Below are 17,904 nucleotides of genomic sequence, written 5' to 3'. Positions count from 1 at the left end.
TGCAAAAAGGCAGAGCTCTTAGGCCAGGCTCCCACTTGGAAGGCTTTGCTGGCGTAAGAATACTGGTGTCTTATACCAGCAAAGCGCTCCTAGTATGGACAGCTTATACTGGTAAAACTGTGCCTTGGTTGGCATAGATGACTGTAGCCCTTCCAAGCGACATAACCTATAGTTAAAGCTAAGATTAGGTCATGGAAGTCACAGAATCCATGACATTTTCTGTTTCCACCGTGGGATGGCGGGGCTGGAACTGTCAGCCATCACGGGCCCCTGCAACTTTCAGCTGCTACAGGGGGCCACTGGAGCTCTCAGCTGCCACAGGGGGTGGGGGCCATGCAGCTTTCACTACTGGGGGGACCCCAGAGCTGTCAGCCGCAGTGGCGGTGGGTGCTGGACCTCCATCCCTCCTCTCCTGCAGCAGGGCTCCGGCTCAGTCCCCTGTTGTCACAGTTATTTTTAATGAAAGTCTGGGACAGGTCATGGGATTCTGTAAATTTTTATTTATTGCCCAAGACCTGTCCGTGTCTTTTACTAAAAATAACCGTGACATCATCTTAGCCTTACCTATAGTGGGAAAAGTGCACATTTGAAAGTATAGCTGCAGTTACACGACGGGCTTTTGCCAGCACAGCTATGTGGGTCACAAATTACACCTCATCACACCCCGGACTGACATAAGTGTGCTAGCAGAGTGAAGCTATGAAGTTTGTGGTGAAAACCTGGCAGAGACACTTAAAGGGGCAGTAGAGAACATCCAGTAGACACCACAGTTTTATGGCAATACACAAAGGAGATGATCCAGCCCAAGGCTATGGGTAACGAGTGCAGAGGAACTTACTGCAATGAGAAATAAAAGCAGATCATTTCCGAGCGTTTGATTAGCTAGCGTTATTTTAATGAATCCTCTCTTTCTCCAGCTGCAGCCAAGTGTGCAGGAGTTCTCATGTGAGAGACACTGTAAGAAACTTGATACCATCAGGGGCACATCTGGATGCATGCTTCTGGGGACCAGAGCCAAAAGTAAGGGAAGATTTTCTCATTGAAAGAGGCAGAGAAATTGAAGATTTGGGCCATGTTCTCTGCATTGTAAAAGGTCACTTGCCCCTCTTCGTAGTCCAAGTGAACTCGAATCTTCCTGGGCTTCTCGTCAAGTGAGAGAGGGGTCGGGGGGAAAGTGAGAGCTGCGTATTGATGATCCCAGCCCAGACGTACAGCCCAAATCCCTTTCGTCTGAAGTGTTGATGGCCTGTTTCTCTCCACAGACTCTCTGGCAGCCCCCACAGCCCAGCCATCCCCATCTCCGACCTCCAGCTCCCAATAGTGTCTCCCTGTTGTGAATCCCTCAGAGCCCAGGACACAGGGGCTCGACATGAACCTCTTGGGATTGGCAGGCACATCCAGCCGCCCCGCTCCGAGTCTCACGCTTTTCCCATCCTCTGACAGGATGAGGTGGGGATTTGCTGTTTCCGGATCCAGAGTCACGTTGACTAGAGAATGATGCAGATACAGAGAGAGAGAGACACAGACACAATCAGAGAGAGGCAGAACCCATTTCTAGGTCAGCTCTGGAGCAAATCGGTGAATCTCCTTCCTCCAGAATTAAATGGAGTGGGGAAGGCAGGAGGAATATTCATGGTCTAAGCCAAGAACAGGAAAGACTCCTTCCACTGGAGCTAAATCAGGAATAAAAACCATGGGCAGCATGTGACTCATGCATTTGGGGAGGCTAGGGTGTGAGTGCTGGAAATGGGAGGGGCCACCGATGCCCAGACCACGGCCCCGCCCCCTGCTCCACCCCAAGGCCGGTCCCTGCTCAGCCTCCTCCCCCTGAGGCCCCACCAACACTCCACCTCCCTTTGCCCCAGGCCCCGCTCCCACTCGGCCCCCTCCCCTGAGATCCCTGCCTGCTCCTGCCTCTTCGCCCCCTCCCCTGAGGCCTCCCCTGCCTGCTGAGGAGTGGCGGGCGGGGCCTCGGGGAAGGGGGCGGAGAGGCACAATTGGCGGGGCCTCGTGGGAAGAGGTGGAGTGAGGGCGGGACCTCGGGAGGAAGAGGCGGGGCAAGGTCAGGAAGAGAAGCAGCGTGGGTGGGGCAACAGGGGAAGAGGACAAGTGGGAGTGGAGCCTCGGGGCGGAGCACGAGTGGGGTTATGGCCCAGGTGCTCTTTCGGCGGTGGCGGTGCTCCAAAGACGGCAGGCCACCTCCAGAGGGAGGTGCACTGAATCCTGTTTGGGGAGGCTTAGCCTCCCCTGGCCTCTTATATCTGCCACCCATAAATAAAACCACATGGATGAAATCCTGGACCCACTGAAACTAATGGGAGTTTTGCCCCATGGATTTAACCCCATGAATGCAATTGGCTATAGCTTCGGCTGATCGTATATTGGACCATTTCCAGTCCACTTTGGATTCTACTTGTTACCCCATAGCCCAGATGCACGTGGGACTCATCTCAATTTCTGTTTCAACCCTGGCATGGCAGTGGAAGAGACACAGGGGCAGTGAGTTCCCCAGTGACTTTCTGGGCTATGCTTTTCTGGAGAGAAGCACCATTTCCTTGACCAGCGTGGACAGGGATTTTTATAAGCAGGGATATGCCTGTATCCCTGGCGTTTTTGAGGTGGTAATGGAGGGAGATGTTCAAAATCCCAACCTAGATCTAAATTCTGGGGCTGTCTCCTGTTGCTGTCATGGCCTTAACCAAACCTCTGGTTCCAAACATTTTTGAATGTAAAGGTGTTGCATATCCAGATCAGGCCTATTTCTATTTCTAACTGGGCTAGTATACACCTCTACATAGACTCTATGGGGTATGTAGATCCTTATCTACTCTGGTTTAGGAGAAGATGGTAGAACATCATGTTTAAAAAACACCGTTCATGCTACAGCGGTTTCAGTTCTACTGTGGACAGGGCCTAAATACTAAGGAGTCAGCAAAGGTAACAGTTCTTAGGATGACAAAAGAAGGTCTGTTCTTAACTTGGGTTAGCTAACCTGCGTGAGCTCATGGGTTACAATAGCAGTGAAGACATAGCAACTGAGCTTCTACCTCAGGTTAGCAGCGTGCGCTAAAGCCCACAGGGCTTACAGTCAGTCTTAATAAAACTCAGCTGCCGCTAACTCCGAGGTAGTTTCTATAAAGTAGTGACCACCTTCTCATTGGGCTGCCATCACTTGGCCATCTTATGTTTATCTAGTCCAGCCCTGTCACCTCAGTCCTATTTCGTACTTTTCATTACACTTACAGTTCCTCGGCCCCTCCTTTTAAACCACCACTCCAGCAACAACTAACACAGTCACAGGATGGCACCTGCATGTCTTCAGGGGTTCATACAGCTGTTGGAGACAATCTCTTCTAATGGTGAAAACCTCTCTTTGGTTTCAGTTGCCTCTTCTCCCAGAAAATCCAGAGGGAGCAGAGATGGTCTGAACCAAAATTGTGGATCAGAGCACCCTTCAACTTTGTGTACATTACGAATCTGGATCCCAGTCCAAAAGTGCCTGTGAGGATATGTGAGCTGTTTCTTTAAGAGCCCAGTTCAACAAATTGCTTAAGAACGTGCGTAACTTCAACCACCTACCTAGTCCTGTTAAAGTTACCTGTGTTTAATACCTTGCTGAATCTGAGTCAGAAGGGAGAAGGAGAGAGGGACGGTGTAGCTTTAGAGCTTATACTGTTCTGAATAACATTCCCTGTTCAGTGTTAGAACAGCAACTTTCTGGGATTCTTTACCGTTGTCACCGGACAATGCTGGGCATGTATTTCTATAACAGGCCTAATCACAACCGAGATCTGAGTTCTCCCCATTCGCTGCGTTCTAAATCCACATCCAGACATTGTGGCCTACGCCCATCTCTGCAATGGAGAAGTAAGTACCATTCTAGCGCCTCATTTTAGAAAACCTTCGCCTCTTATTTGTTCCCAGGAGTGACAGAAACGTACCTTTTTCTTTATCCAGCTGAGCTCGCAGATTCTCTAGATGAAGAAAAATGAGACAGGGATGAGATCTCATGCACACCAGTTCTCATAGCACTATTCCAGATGTGCTGTCAGCACCAAATCCTGAGTATAAAGTGGTTTGAATTTGTGCAAAATGTCACAATCTCACACCGATCTGGCCTCCCGTCAGTCGTTCATCATATCCAACAAGGGCATTGCACACCCTTCAGCCATGTCACCAGGAGGGACAAAATCACCCCAGCACACCGGGTTCTCTAACTTTCCAGAGATATGCAAAGGGGCACATGTCATGACCCTACCTGGGGCCACCTGTGGGGCCACCCCAGAGATTCATGGATTTGCTGGACTGAGCCAGATTTTGGAACTTCGCTACCTGGTGCCTGGCGTGATGCCATCACCCATGGTCACTCTGGCTGGTGCAACAATCCCTAGTAGGCTCCTTGTGTGTGTGTGTGTGTGTGTGTCTTTTCCTCCTGGTCTTTGTAGCACTGTGGTAGTAGCATGATTGTCTCTAGTTAGAGGGGACGGAAGCCAAAATTTGGAACAACCCTCCTCCCACCACCCACAAGTACACCCCATGGCTCCCTTTCTCCCAGCTCCCACTGAGTGCTCTGTTATATCACCTCCCAAAATTGTGGATACCCCTCTCTGCCCCTTCATATACAGCAAACACATTCAGTTCCCGGAACCCTTTGCACTGGCTGCAGTGAGACTTCACAGAACTCAGGAGCGGACGGAGACTCATAGGTGCCAACAAGGCATGACAGAGTAGAACCAAGGGCAGACACACTTCTGCACAAGGAATCAGCTGGCAGAGTTTTTGTAGCTGAAGATGGTTCAGGAGTGGTGAGGAAGAAAACTAAGGTCCAGTGAGAGACGTGGTGGGGACCCATAAATGACAAAAAACAGATGAGAAAGAGTGAGATGGGGGAGGGGGACAGAGGCAAAGGAGCAAGGGGCAAGCAAGTGTAAGGGGCACCATGAACCAGAGAATGGGGTAGAAGAGAGACACAATGGGTCCCTGGGGAGACAGGACTGGAGACATCACCCACAAGGTCACTTTGTTTTACCTTTGAACATGGCCAGCACTCCCATTACAAGGTGATTATTTTCAGAGAAGTCGCTGACTCTCTTCTTCAGCACGGGAGAAACGGGCTGTGGAGTTGGGACCTTCACACACTCGCACCTAGGAAAACACACATATCCTGAGGTCTGGTCTACACCTAAAACTTAGGTCAACCTATCTTCATCACTCAGGGCTGTGAAAAATTTCATGCCCTGTGCAATGCAGTTAGGTTGACCTATCCCCCACTGTGGATGCAGTGAGATTGATGGAAGAATTCTTCTGTCAACCTCGCTACCGCCTCGTGAGGGGCTGAATTTACTACAGTGATGGAAACCCTCTTCCGTTGCTTTACTTAGTGTCTATGCTCCAGCAGTCCTGCAGCAGCGCTTGTAGTGTAGACACACTCTGAAGCGCGTTCTCCTAGCTGTCTAATCCCAAACTTTCCATCCGCCCAGAAAGAATAAGGACCTCAGCCTTCTGAGCCCCATCAACACCCTAACAGGGACAAGTTCATCTAATCCGCATGGCAATTATAGAAATAGGAAGGGCAGCAATTATACTGGTGAGCAAGTACAAACGAGAATCTTACTACCCCCCTTTGAACCATTATCGTTATTCAGATTACAGAGGTGTCCAGATAAAATCAGGGCCCCTTTGGGTTGGAAGCAGCACAAACTCACAGCAAGAGAGAATCCCTTTCCTGAAGGGTTTAGAGTCTAACTAGACAAAAGCACAGGGAGAGGAAGGTCACCCAGAAGGTCAGTAGCAGAGCTAGGACTAGAACTCGGCTCTCCCAATGCCTGGTTTAGTGCCCTGTCCAGTGGGGAGTTAACACCTCATTTTACACAAGGAGAAAGAAAGGTACTTAGAGGCTGAAAGCCTGATTTTTCAGAGCTGCTGATCAGCCACAACTCTCACTGACTTCAACTGGCTGTAGGGGACTGGCCTGACACCGCTCGGTCTCACCAAATGCAGAGGAGCCATTTAGTATTATTTTAACAATGTAAAACAAAACAAAAAAAGTGGAGTTTTTATCAAAGTACCATTCCCCTGGCAACCAAAACCCAGCCCCTTTGTACAAGTGACCGATATATTAAATACAAAACATCCCACAGCTGCTGCATGCTGGGAAGTGGGGTCTTCATTACTGTTTCCAAGACTTTTCTGAGCACACTATGGTGGGAGGGAGAGCGGGAATGAGCCCAGAAGGTACCTGCTCAAGGTGCTGCCAACGTCCTAGAAGGGAAAGAAAACAGATGCTCAGTTCACGTGCCACAAGAAAGGAGGGTCGAATGCGGCTCCCCGCTATACCAGGGCAAGTCAATGGGGCTATGCTGGTGAATCCAGCCCAGCATGTTTTCTGCTAGGGGGATGAATCTGTGTTTGCAGTTTGAGTCCCATCTGCAGGTCTCCACAATGGGGAACATTAGATTTCTGGTAACTTAGGCCCCCATCCTACAGTTGACTCCACGTGGGCAGATGCCTGCTCATCAGTGAGGCTCTATGAAGGTGAAGGGGTCTGTCTGCATGAGTTTCACTGCAGGATTGGCACCAAAGTCAGAAGCAAAAGGGAGGCTTTATTTGATTCCCAAGGATGGCTCCCTCATATTCTCATCTCCATAGCCCCTCTTTCCCTGCCTCTTCCCATCTCATCAAGATAAGACTCCTCCAACTGTTCCAGCCTCTTGCGGCAAGTGCTGTAGGACCACCCACCTCTTCCCCCGCCTCATACATCAAGAGGCACAGAAGCCTTGCGCTCCCCTCTCTTCCAGTCATGACACCGTTGATGCCACCTCCCTGCATGCAGCCCCTCTGGGCCCCTTCCCAATTCTTCTCCACAGTCAGCCTCAGATACCGAAGTGCTCTGTGTCCCTGGTCTGGTTGGAAGTGAAGGCCAGGGAACTTCCCCTAAGGATGGGATTGGTTCCTCCTACAAGTCCTGACCTGACCCATCTCCCAGCAGCCAGAAATCTTCCCTTCATGCCTGTCTACCTAGCGACCTACTGGCTTTCTCTGAACCCAGGAAATGAGCCAGTTCCCAGGTGACATCCCAGGTGGGAATTAAATAGTTAAACATTAACCCTTTGGACACCAGGTACTTTCTGAAGCCCCAGAGACTGTTTGGAGTTTCTTCTCATGGGTAATTTTTCTCCATTTCTATTCAAGATCATTCAGAGGAAGAAACGCTGCCTCTGTTTACATATAATCCAGAGATGCACTGACACTGTAGAGTTCAGTGTTTCAGCCTTAGAGTCAGTATTTCAGTTATACCGTGAGCTCTGAGTCCTGGACTCCAGTATCCCAGAGCTGGGGTTCAATAGCTCAGGAGTCTTTCCTCTTTGCACAGGGTCACAGGGTATGTACAGTGCCGCCTCACCTTAAGGAATTCTGTCGCCGGCTGGGAACATTTCCTTTGTATCTCGCTGATCAATTCGTTGAGTAGTAACGTTTTCTCTGACACTTTGGTGACATATTCATTCCGCCTCTTTAAAATCTCCTCATCTATCACTTCCAGCTGCGCCAGAAGAAGGCACTGTTGTTCACTCAGAAACTCATGCAACTGCTCAAATTCCAACAGAATCTTCCGTCTCTCCGATTCTGTCTGTCTCTGCAGGGAACAGATATAAAGAGGGGAGGGGCATGTCGGTATTACAGGTGGAATCTTTTCACTCTCCATAAATCCTTGTGTGTGTGGATGTGGCAGGTGAGACAGAGTTGGGGGTTGGAAGAATAACCAACTGTTCTTACAGTGAGAACGAAGGACAAAAGAGTCTAGGGGATAGGAGATTGAGAAGTGGAGTAAATCATAACTGAGCCAGTGGAGAAGACAGCAGGAAGAGTGGTAGAGAAGCCACTGGAGATGACAAGAGGACCTGGTGCGTGTTGTTGAAGGAGATGAGGTGGTGGCAGGACAGAAGAAATGGAGCTGAGAGGTTAAGGAGGAAGCAGTGTTTAGAGAAGACAAGGTCAAGTGAGTGGCCATTTGTCAAAAAGGAGATCCAAAATAGGGATGAAGGTCAAAGGAGAAGAGGAGGAGGAAGCTAAGAGGTTGGGCTGGACATCAGTATGGAAGCTGAAGTCCCCAAGGGTGAGGGTGGGATTGTGAAGAGAGGAAGAGCCAGGACTCGAAGTCAAAGAAGGTGGCCAGGGAGGCATTGAGGGGGGAGGGGGGGTCAGTGGTTGTCAGTAGAGGAGGCCACCATTGGGGAAAGCGTCTATTGAAGCCGTGTCAGAAGGGACATCTGATTTTATGTGGGTGCCAGGAGATGAAGAGGTCATAGCAAACCGACCTTTTTGGAGATGGAGTGAGCCTTCCAGGGAGAACAAGAGAAGGAAAAGAGGGAGGTTGTGAATGGGGGCTGAGATTGGAAGAGAGGATCCAGAGGGACAGAGGTGGTGACGGGGATGGGGGTGGGAGGCGGGGAGTGTGGGGATGGAGGGAGGACCCGGGTTAGGGCAGATGTCACCAGAGGCGAGGCAGAAGCAGTGGAGAGGAGATGTAGATTTGGGGGGGGAAGGAGGGCAGTGAGGGTAAAGGAGAACCAGCAGTAGCAATAGAAAGTGGAGGTTAAAAGGGATATGGAGACAGTGGGAGAGGAGGAAGGGAATAACAGATACATTAGTAGAAGATCAAGATTAGTTGGGAAGTGATCTGCTAACCAGAACGAGAATACAGCTGTAACCAATACTGTTTGCAATGAATAGTTCTGCCAGCTCTATGGGTCCCAGACAGAGGGGCATGTTACTCACGAGGGGGTGTAGTCCGCACTGTCTGCTCATGCAACAGCCAAGTGCAAACCATGCCCAAATTACTGCCATGTTACTAAGGCCGTCTCTATATGGCGAGTTACTGCACGGCAAGCTCAGGTGTAAACCAACCAGCCTGCTGTGCGTTAACTGGCCCTGTGACCCTGCCCGATAGTTCCCTAGTGAACTGTTTGAAACTGCAGGGTAGTGGCGGTGTTGTCAATGGCATGGTGCGAACCCACTTGTCATGCGAACAGCCGGTGGGTGCTCTAGTACTGCTGCGATGAGGCCCATATAAACAGGTAGGTAGATAGGTAGGTAGATACCAGCAGTTCGTCGCTTTTCTCTTCTCCATACGGTTCAAATTCTTCTCTCTCTTTTTGTAAGAAACACAAATTGCTCTGAAGTTTTTCCTGGAAAGAAATATGGATTGGGTGATTTCCATGTTTTATTTTACACAGTATACAGCAGTATTATGTGTGGTTACGTCAGCTCTACACATTTGCAAAGCTCCCTTATGGAGTGACAGTAGCAGCTCGATAGTTAAGGCCAGCTCCCCATTATAAATCCAGTTTTCAAGCCTTCCTCTAATGTCCCCCAAAAGAAGCCAAACAACTCAAAGAGTTTTCAAGTTATTGTGACTGAATCTTTAGTTTATTTGTTGAAAAAAATCCTAACTTTTTGGCCAATAATATTTCTAAAATGTTGTGATATGGGAACCCCAAAGATGTTTTGTGGATCTTACCGAGAAGTGCCTTCTGCTATGTGGGGGCTGAGTTAGCGGGGAGGGGTTTGAAAAGACATAAACACTTGTTTTTACAAAAAAAGAAAAAAAACAGGAGTACTTGTGGCACCTTAGAGACTAACAAATTTATTCGAGCATAAGCTTTTGTGGGCTACAGCACACTTCTTCGGATGCATAGAATGGAACATATATTGAGGAGATATATATACACATACAGAGAGCATGAAAAGGTGGGAGTTGTCTTACCAACTCTGAGAGGCCAATTAAGTAAGAGGAAAACAAAAAAAACTTTTGAAGTGATAATCAAGGTAGCTCAGTACAGACAGTTTGATAAGAAGTGTGAGAATACTTACAAGGGGAGATAGATTCAATGTTTGTAATGGCTCAGCCATTCCCAGTCTCTATTCAAGCCTAAGATGATTGTATCTAGTTTGCATATCAATTCCAGATATATGTTCCATTCTATGCATCCGAAGAAGTGGACTGTAGCCCACGAAAGCTTATGCTTATACTCTGAAACTTGTTTTTACATTAATAAAATGGGTCAATAGAGTTATTGGCATGTAAAATTCATTATACTCTCAGTTATACTTTTAGTCTGGTGGAGATTTGCAAGCGTCAGTAGGAGATGTTTAAAAAAATGTAATGGGCAGTTACTAAAGTTTGAATTCTCCAGATAATAAACACTTACAATGTTATCTATTGTTATCCTTTTTGTTGTGAATGTTTGAAGACTAGTTACAGTGTAACTTGCATGGGGTGACTGCAAGTGAAGAAGGAATATGTGGCATGAATGAAGCGTCTTCATGCTTCGACTAGTTACTTCTGAGTTTTTGAGGTAGAAGAACCCTATTGAGAGTATAATAAATAAAATCACAATAAACGAACAACAATCCCTAGCTCTCATATTCATTTTCTGAGTGGTAGGTAAATTCCACTGAAATACACAGTCACCCTTACAAACCCTAACAAAGGTTTTGTTTGTGAATTTCCCTAAATTACACACACGTGTCGATAGCACTTCTCACCCTGCAGCACTCCACCAGTACAACCAGCATTTACAGTTTACAAACCAGTCCAAGAAGAGGCACAATGAGTATAAGACTTGAGCCAGAACCTGAGCGAGAAGGGATTGGAAGACCAGCCGCAGGATTAGCGAGCCAGACCCAAATTGGGCTGCTCATACAGCGTTCGTTTCTGTGCTGAGCTCTCCTCTGGCTTCTCAGCAGGACAGGCAGTGTGTCCCTGTGGGGGAGGGGGGAGCTGGGGATATAGGGCAGGATGGGCAGTGAGTTCCAGGGAGAGTGGGGGGCTGGAGGGGTATAGGTCACGATGGGCAGTGTGTCCCTGGGGGCGGGGAGGAGGAGCCGGTGGGTATAGGGCACGATGGCCGTGTATTCCAGGGGGGAGCTGGGAGCTGAGGGGTATAGGGCACGATGGGCAGTGAGTTCCGGGGGGGGAAGAGGGAGCTGAGGGGGGTAGGGCACGATGGACAGTGAGTTCCGGGAGGGGGGAAGGAGGAGCTGGGGGGTATAGGGCACGATGGGCAGTGACTTCCGGGGGGGGGGGGGGTGTAAGGGCGAGCTGGGGGGGGTATAGGTCACGATGGGCAGTGTGTCCCGGGGGGGGGGAGGAGGAACCGGTGGGTATAGGGCACAATGGGCCGTGTATTCCAGGGGGGAGGTGGGAGCTGAGGGGTATAGGGCACGATGGGCAGTGAGTTCCGGGGGGGGGAAGGGGGCACTGGGGGGTATAGGGCACGATGGGCAGTGAGTTCCCGGGGGGAGAAGGGGGCACTGGGGGGTATAGAGCACGATGGGCAGTGAGTTCCGGGGGGGGGAAGGGGGCACTGGGGGGTATAGGGCACGATGGGCAGTGAGTTCTGGGGGGGGGAAAGGGGGAGCTGGGGGGTATAGGGCAGGATGGGCAGTGAGTTCCGGGGGGCGCTGGGGGGTATAGGGCACGATGGGCAGTGAGTTCCGTGGGGGGAAGGGGAGCTGGGGGGTATAGGGCACGATGGGCAGTGAGTTCTGGGGGGCGCTAGGGGGTATAGGGCACGATGGGCAGTGAGTTCCGGGGGGCGCTGGGGGATATAGGGCACGATGGGCAGTGAGTTCCGGGGGGGAAAGGGGGAGCTGGGGGGTATAGGGCACGATGGGCAGTGAGTTCCGGGGGGCGCTGGGGGGTATAGGGCACGATAGGCAGTGTGTTCCGGGGGGGGAAGGGGGAGCTGGGGGGTATAGGGCACGATGGGCAGTGTGTTCCGGGGGGCGCTGGGGGGGTATACGGCACGATGGGCAGTGAGTTCCGGGGCGGGGAGGAAGGGAGAGCTGGGGGTATAGGGCACGATGGGCAGTGAGTTCCCGGGGAGGGGGAAAGGAGGAGCTAGGGGTATAGGGCACGATGGGCAGTGAGTTCCGGGGGGTGCTGGGGGGTATAGGGCACGATGGGCAGTGTGTTCCGGGGGGGGAAAGGGGGAGCTGGGGGGTATAGGGCACGATGGGCAGTGAGTTCTGGGGGGCGCTGGGGGGTATAGGGCACGATGGGCAGTGTGTTCCGGGGGGGGAAGGGGGAGCTGGGGGTATAGGGCACGATGGGCAGTGAGTTCCCGGGGAGGGGGAAAGGAGGAGCTAGGGGTATAGGGCACGATGGGCAGTGAGTTCCGGGGGGCGCTGGGGGATATAGGGCACGATGGGCAGTGAGTTCCCGGGGAGGGGGAAAGGAGGAGCTAGGGGTATAGGGCACGATGGGCAGTGAGTTCCGGGGGGCACTGGAGGGTATAGGGCACGATGGGCAGTGAGTTCCGGGGGGCGCTGGGGGATATAGGGCACAATGGGCAGTGAGTTCCGGGGGGGGAAGGGGGAGCTGGAGGGTATAGGGCACGATGGGCAGTGTGTTCCGGGGGGGGGGAAAGGGGGAGCTGGGGGGTATAGGGCACGATGGGCAGTGAGTTCCCGGGGGGAGAAGGGGGCGCTGGGGGGTATAGGGCACGATGGGCAGTGAGTTCTGGGGGGCGCTGGGGGGTATAGGGCACGATGGGCAGTGAGTTCTCCTCAAAGACATTACACAGTGTCGCATTTCCTACCTTGTAGGCCTGCGCTGCCTCCTCTATTGGAGCCGCCGTGTGACCCCTGTGCACCTGGGACTCCCTGCACACCAAACAGATCGGTCTCTGGTCTTGTTCGCAGAAGAGTTTCAAAGATTCCTTGTGCTCCTCGCACACAATCTCTTGTGCTTTCTTTGCTGCTTCGACCCCGAGCCGCACAGCTATTTCTACCATGTTCGCCAGCTGCCTGTTAGGCCTGAAGTTCCTTGGCTGGATTGTCTTCCTGCACTGAGGACAGGGGAGGTTTCTCGGGGATTCCTTGCAGTACTCACTGATGCACGCCCTACAGAAATTGTGGCTGCACTCTGTGATCACTGGGTCTTTAAAAGAGTCCAGGCAGATGGGACAAGTGGCTTCGTTTTGCAGATCTTCAGTCAGATTCACGGCAGCCTGAGCCATGATTCTTTCTCCGGGAAACAGAAGCAAAGTGAGTTTCACTTTCGGCTGCTCAGCAATGGGTTTGACAGGAGTGGGTGTGGATTCCCTCCTCCCCTGGCATTGTGCCCAGAAAGTCCTTTGCCCTGCAAGCTCCTAAATCACACCCTAGAGCAGTGATACTCAGATCTCAGTAGTTCAGGAGCCAGATTCGCAATCAACATTACCCAAAAGAGTCACGGTCGTGTGAATTCATGGTTTCATTTATTATAGTGCTCTATAGTCATATTTAAACAGTCTGGCAGGGGAACTATTTAGTTTCTGTATATAATTCTGACAGCAAATATGTTAATAACTTAGTGCAAGTTAATAACATAATTGGTTAATGAAATAGTAAAAGCATCCTGATTGGTTAATAATTAAATCACAGGGTTTTAATATCATGTGCTGCAAAGAGTCACAGGAGACGCATTAAAGAGCCACTTGCAGCTCTCGAGCCTCGGCCTGAGTATCATTGTCCTGGAGAGTCAATACTGGTGCCCGGAGGAAAGACACACACACACCTATACCCTTCCCCAGGAGCCAGGGAAATGTTCTTGTGCAGAAAACGGGAGCGTTGCAGGCCTGTCAGTTTAGATGAAGGATTCGCTTGGGATTAAGGACTCAAAATCAGCAGATCTATGGTAACATTTTCAAAAGTGCCTAAGTGACTTAGGTGCCTAAGGGTACATCTCCACTGCAAAAACCCCTCCCATGGCTGCCAATCCCAGAACGTGGGTCAATTGACTCAGGCTTGTGCTAGGGGGTTACAAATAGCAGTGTAGACATTCCTGCTCCGGCTGGAGCCTGGGCTCTGAAACTGTCCCCCTCAAAGCCTGGGGTTCAGCCCGAGTAGGAACATTTACACTGTTATTTTGAGCCCCGAGTTGACATGGGCTCTAAGACGTGCTCCCAGGGGTTCTTTTAGATGTACCCTAGGTCCCATTTTCAAAAATATAATGGGATTTATTCACTTATGTCACTTAGGAGTTTTTGAAAATGTTTCTCCTATGCTTTACACCAACCTCTGACCTCACTCTTTGTCTTGGGAAAGTCACCTCACTGCTTTTTGCCTCAGTTTCCCCTTTTTGTAAAAAAACAACAGGGAAAATACTGACTAACCTCACAGAGATTTGAGGGGCATAACACATCAGTGTTTGCAAAGCAGCTTGAGATCCTGAGAAGGCAGGTGCTATATAAGAGCAAAGCAGTCTTAAACAAGATCTCTACTCTGTGCTGAGGCAGGAAACTGCATCTGGTTCAGTGATGAAGTGAAGGCAGCAATTAGAAATAAAAACCAATATATAAGAAATGGGAAAAGGGGAAATAGATAGCAATCAATATATATTAGAATTCAGGATGTGTAGAAAATTGATAAAGGAAGCTGAAGACATCAGGGAAAAATCCATGGCTGGCACGGCTAAGGGTAATAAGCGGGAGGTTTTCTAAATGTGTTAGAAATGAAAGAAATCCTAGCACTGGTATAGGCCCATTACATGATGGAGATGGTAACACTGTTAATAGTGCTGCAGAAAAGGATAAATATTTGTGTTCCATATTTGGAAAGGAGCAGGATGATGTACTCAGTCACATGAAGATGATGAAGTACTTTCCAGTCTGTTAGTAACCAAAGAGGATGTTATACAACATCTCCTAGGGATAAGCATTTTTAAATCAGTGGGCCTGGACCCAAGAACCCTGAAAGAGTTGGCTGAGGAGATTTCTGATATTAGCACATCCCGTTTAGCACTGGCACAGGCAGTGGTGGTACAAGTCTCCCCCGCCTTAGCCCTGTCTGGAGGAACACCTCCGTGGGTGAGAGGGCCTTGCCAGCTTGCAGGCCCTGTCCAGGTGGCCACTCCTCCGGCTTGTGCTAGTTTTGATTACAGGTCTCGGCCCAGCTCTCAGCTCAGCCCAGTGGATAAACAGGGGTCCAAGTAACAGAGGGACAGCAGCTCCCCCGCTAAGCGCAGAAGGAAATGTCCTTGGCTCTGGCTTAGCGGAACTCAGCTCCTACCCTCCCTGGGAACCTGCAGCAGGAGAAGCTGGGATGTTTCCGGGGTACTCGGCCTTCCCGCCAAGAGACTGAGCAGCAGCACAGCACCCATCAGAGGGAAAAAAAGAGTCCACCCGTGTCTGACTCCTCCAACAGATCTGTCCCCTGCCACCCAAACCAACCTGCCAGCTCCCGCTCCTCTGGAGAAGAGGGGAAAAGGAGTCACTCCTCCTACCACCTCCATCCATCCTTCAGGCCCCCAAGGAAGGACAGCCACATTCAGAAGCTTGCATAAAATGAAGAAAACATTTCTGGGTGGAAAAAGTCCCTTTATTCCCTCCACTTCAATTGGTTTGTGCATCAGTGCCAAATACTCGCTGGGGCCCTGTCTGAGTGACAGCCTTTCTGGGGTGGGGGCCCGGAGCACTGCACATGTGCTCCTGGGACCCCCACACAGCCAGCCTTCAGCTCAGGCCTCCTTTGGACACGAACTGCTTCCTCAGGCATGTTGCCTCTTGTCCCCATTCTCTTCCTCTTGCTGTGTCCCATCACCGCAAGATGTCACAATGCCACTTTGATGCCTAACATTGAGACCCGTCATAGCAGCTTCTGAAAGAGGTGATCACACTCCTAGTTTAATCTACTTATCCAGTGTGGCTACATACCTAACGTATCTAGGCTGGGACCATCAAACAGTGTGGCCAATCCCAAGCATTCAGAAATCATGAGTCAGGTGCCAAAAAATCATGATAGTTATTATATTAATATTATATTTTAAATCAGTCTCTTCCATGGCACTTTTCATCAGGAGAGCTCAAAGCGCTTCACAATCTTTTATGTATTTATCTTCATGACACATCGGTGAGATAGGGCAGTGCTATTATCCCCATTTTACAGATAGGAAACTGAGGCACAGAGAGGCTAAGTAACTTTCCTAAGGTCACACAGGAAGTCTGTGGCAGAGTCTAAAAATTAAGTCCTTTTTATTTGTCTTCTGTTTTCTGAGCTTTTAAGTTACACTTGCTTCATGTTTTCAAGGTTTTCCCTGCACTCAGGAGGGCTAGAAACTTACTTTAAAGAAAATGAACACTGCAATTTGCACCTATTCTCTTGATTCCAGCAGCTGGAGCTCTAGAAAAACCACCAAATATTGCAAGATTTATAACAGAATCATACAAGGTAGCAACACTGATTCACATAGCAACTCCTAAGCAACCATCTGGGGTGCTGGAACGATGTTACAGTGGGGGTGCTGAGAGCCACTGAACCAAACTGTAAACCCCTTCAAGCCAGGAGTTGCTACACATAGTAATAATTCCCTTAACATAAGAACATAAGAATGGCCCTACTGGGTCAGACCAAAGGTCCATCTAGCCCAGTGTCCTGTCTCCCGACGATGGCCAATGCCAGGTGCCCCAGAGGGAATAAGCAGAGCAGTTAATCATCAAGTGATCCATCCCCTGGCGCTCATTCCCAGCTTCTGGCAAACAGAGGCTAGGGACACCCTCCCTGTCCATCCTGGCTAATAGTCATTGATGGACGTAACCTCCATGAATTTATCTAGTTCTTTTTTGAATCCTGTTATGGTCTTGGCCTTCACAACATCCTCTGGCAAGGAGTTCCACCGGTTGACTGTGCGTTGTGTGAAGAAATACTTCCTTTTGTTTGTTTTAAACCGGCTGCCTATTAATTTCATTTGATGACCCCTAGTTCTTGTGTTATGAGGAGTAAACAACACTTCCTTATCTCCTTTCTCTACACCAGTCATGATTTTATAGACCGCGATCATATCTCCCTTTAGCTGTCTCTTTTCCAAGCTGAAAAGTCCCAGTCTCATACGGAAGCCGTTCCATACCCCTAATTATTTTTGTTGCCCTTCCATACTGGCCTAAGCTGGATTTGAACGGCTGACCAAGGGGTGAGAGACTGTTTAGCTCATTTTGTATCACGTGTTGCTTTGTATTTGAATGTATTTGTTTCTGATTTTGATGCAGAACATTGGAGACACCATGGAAAAATGAAATAGACTAACCTATTGAAATACCATGGTCTGTACTAGGCAGGAGATCAAGTTTAATGCTCATAACGAGTTCGTCTGATGTTAAAATCTATGGGTACATGTACACTGCAGCTGGGACGTGCCTCCCAGCATGGGTAAGCTTTAGCAGCCAGGGATAGCTCAGGTGGCAGTTTGGACGTGTCACCCCAGTACACACGCAAGGGGTCTGCACGGATTTATCCTGGGCTACCCTGACTACTATTTTTAGCACACGAGCGCAAGCTGAGCTAGCATGTGTCTGTCTACCCCGCGCTGCAGTGTAGATATACCCTACGTCGATATGAAATATCTATTAGTCCATGTCTACAATTTCCTTGTCTCCTGAAGCACCAGGAATAGTTCAGACCATAAATCTCTCCCGGGCAGCCTGAATCATATCATTTGTATATAAATAATTGTAAAATCAAGTTAAACAAATACACACAGTCAATTGTCTTCTGCAGTAATGAAGGGAACTAACCAAAGGTGGAATTAACTGAACTCGATAACATCCAGATGATGAACAACTTGTGTTACACAGAGAGACGGATAAAAGAGAGCTGCAAATATTGGAGAGACAAGGTGGGTGAGGTAGTACCTTTTATTGGACCAACTTCTGTTGGTGGGAGAAATATCACCTCACCCACTTTGTCCCTCTACTATCCTGGGACCGACATGGCTACAACCACACTGCAAACATAGGTACAAATATTCTCACTTCTGGAATGGTCCTTCAATTGGGCCTATACGAACTATTCTTTATTAGAGGCTGTGCAGCTAACAGGTATGTCTCAAGGCTGCAATCCAGGAGGGCGTTGTGCCTGTTATAAACG

At 49.6% G+C, this 17,904-nt stretch overlaps 1 protein-coding gene across 2 annotated transcripts; it reads right to left on the bottom strand.

The window, feature by feature from the left end:
* Positions 1-873: 873 nt before the first annotated feature.
* On the bottom strand, positions 874-17,781 carry LOC101943488 (E3 ubiquitin-protein ligase TRIM39-like). Of its 2 annotated transcripts, XM_042860837.2 has the most exons (8): positions 12,603-12,735; positions 10,209-10,366; positions 9,099-9,185; positions 7,403-7,633; positions 6,239-6,261; positions 5,030-5,145; positions 3,942-3,974; positions 874-1,487 (listed from the first exon to the last, which is right to left on the bottom strand). In XM_042860837.2, exons 2-8 carry the CDS (start codon positions 10,323-10,325, stop codon positions 976-978), a joined length of 1,119 nt encoding a protein of 372 aa, XP_042716771.2. In that variant the 5' UTR covers positions 10,326-10,366; positions 12,603-12,735; the 3' UTR covers positions 874-975. The 2 variants fall into 2 exon arrangements, with proteins under 2 accessions (XP_042716771.2, XP_005295137.2); XM_005295080.5 differs by lacking the exon at positions 10,209-10,366 and having other exon boundaries at positions 12,603-17,781.
* Positions 17,782-17,904: the final 123 nt, after the last annotated feature.

This window comes from Chrysemys picta, chromosome 2, assembly GCF_011386835.1.
Source record: "Chrysemys picta bellii isolate R12L10 chromosome 2, ASM1138683v2, whole genome shotgun sequence".
In the NCBI taxonomy this organism is placed as follows: Eukaryota; Metazoa; Chordata; order Testudines; family Emydidae; genus Chrysemys; species Chrysemys picta.
Note: the sequence above shows the minus strand (reverse complement) of the source record. Positions and strands in the feature narration are given on the sequence as shown.

What these genes read in the sequence shown, in the direction of transcription:
- LOC101943488 (XM_005295080.5), bottom strand. Translation starts at nt 13,022, where the DNA reads ATGGCTCAGGCTGCCGTGAATCTGACTGAAGATCTGCAAAACGAAGCC. An exon ending in AGGCAGCGCAGGCCTACAAG is followed by an intron (nt 9,186 to 12,602) that starts GTAGGAAATGCG and finishes ATTTCTTTCCAG; the next exon opens with GAAAAACTTCAGAGCAATTT. An exon ending in AGAAAAGCGACGAACTGCTG is followed by an intron (nt 7,634 to 9,098) that starts GTATCTACCTAC and finishes TGTTCCCTGCAG; the next exon opens with AGACAGACAGAATCGGAGAG.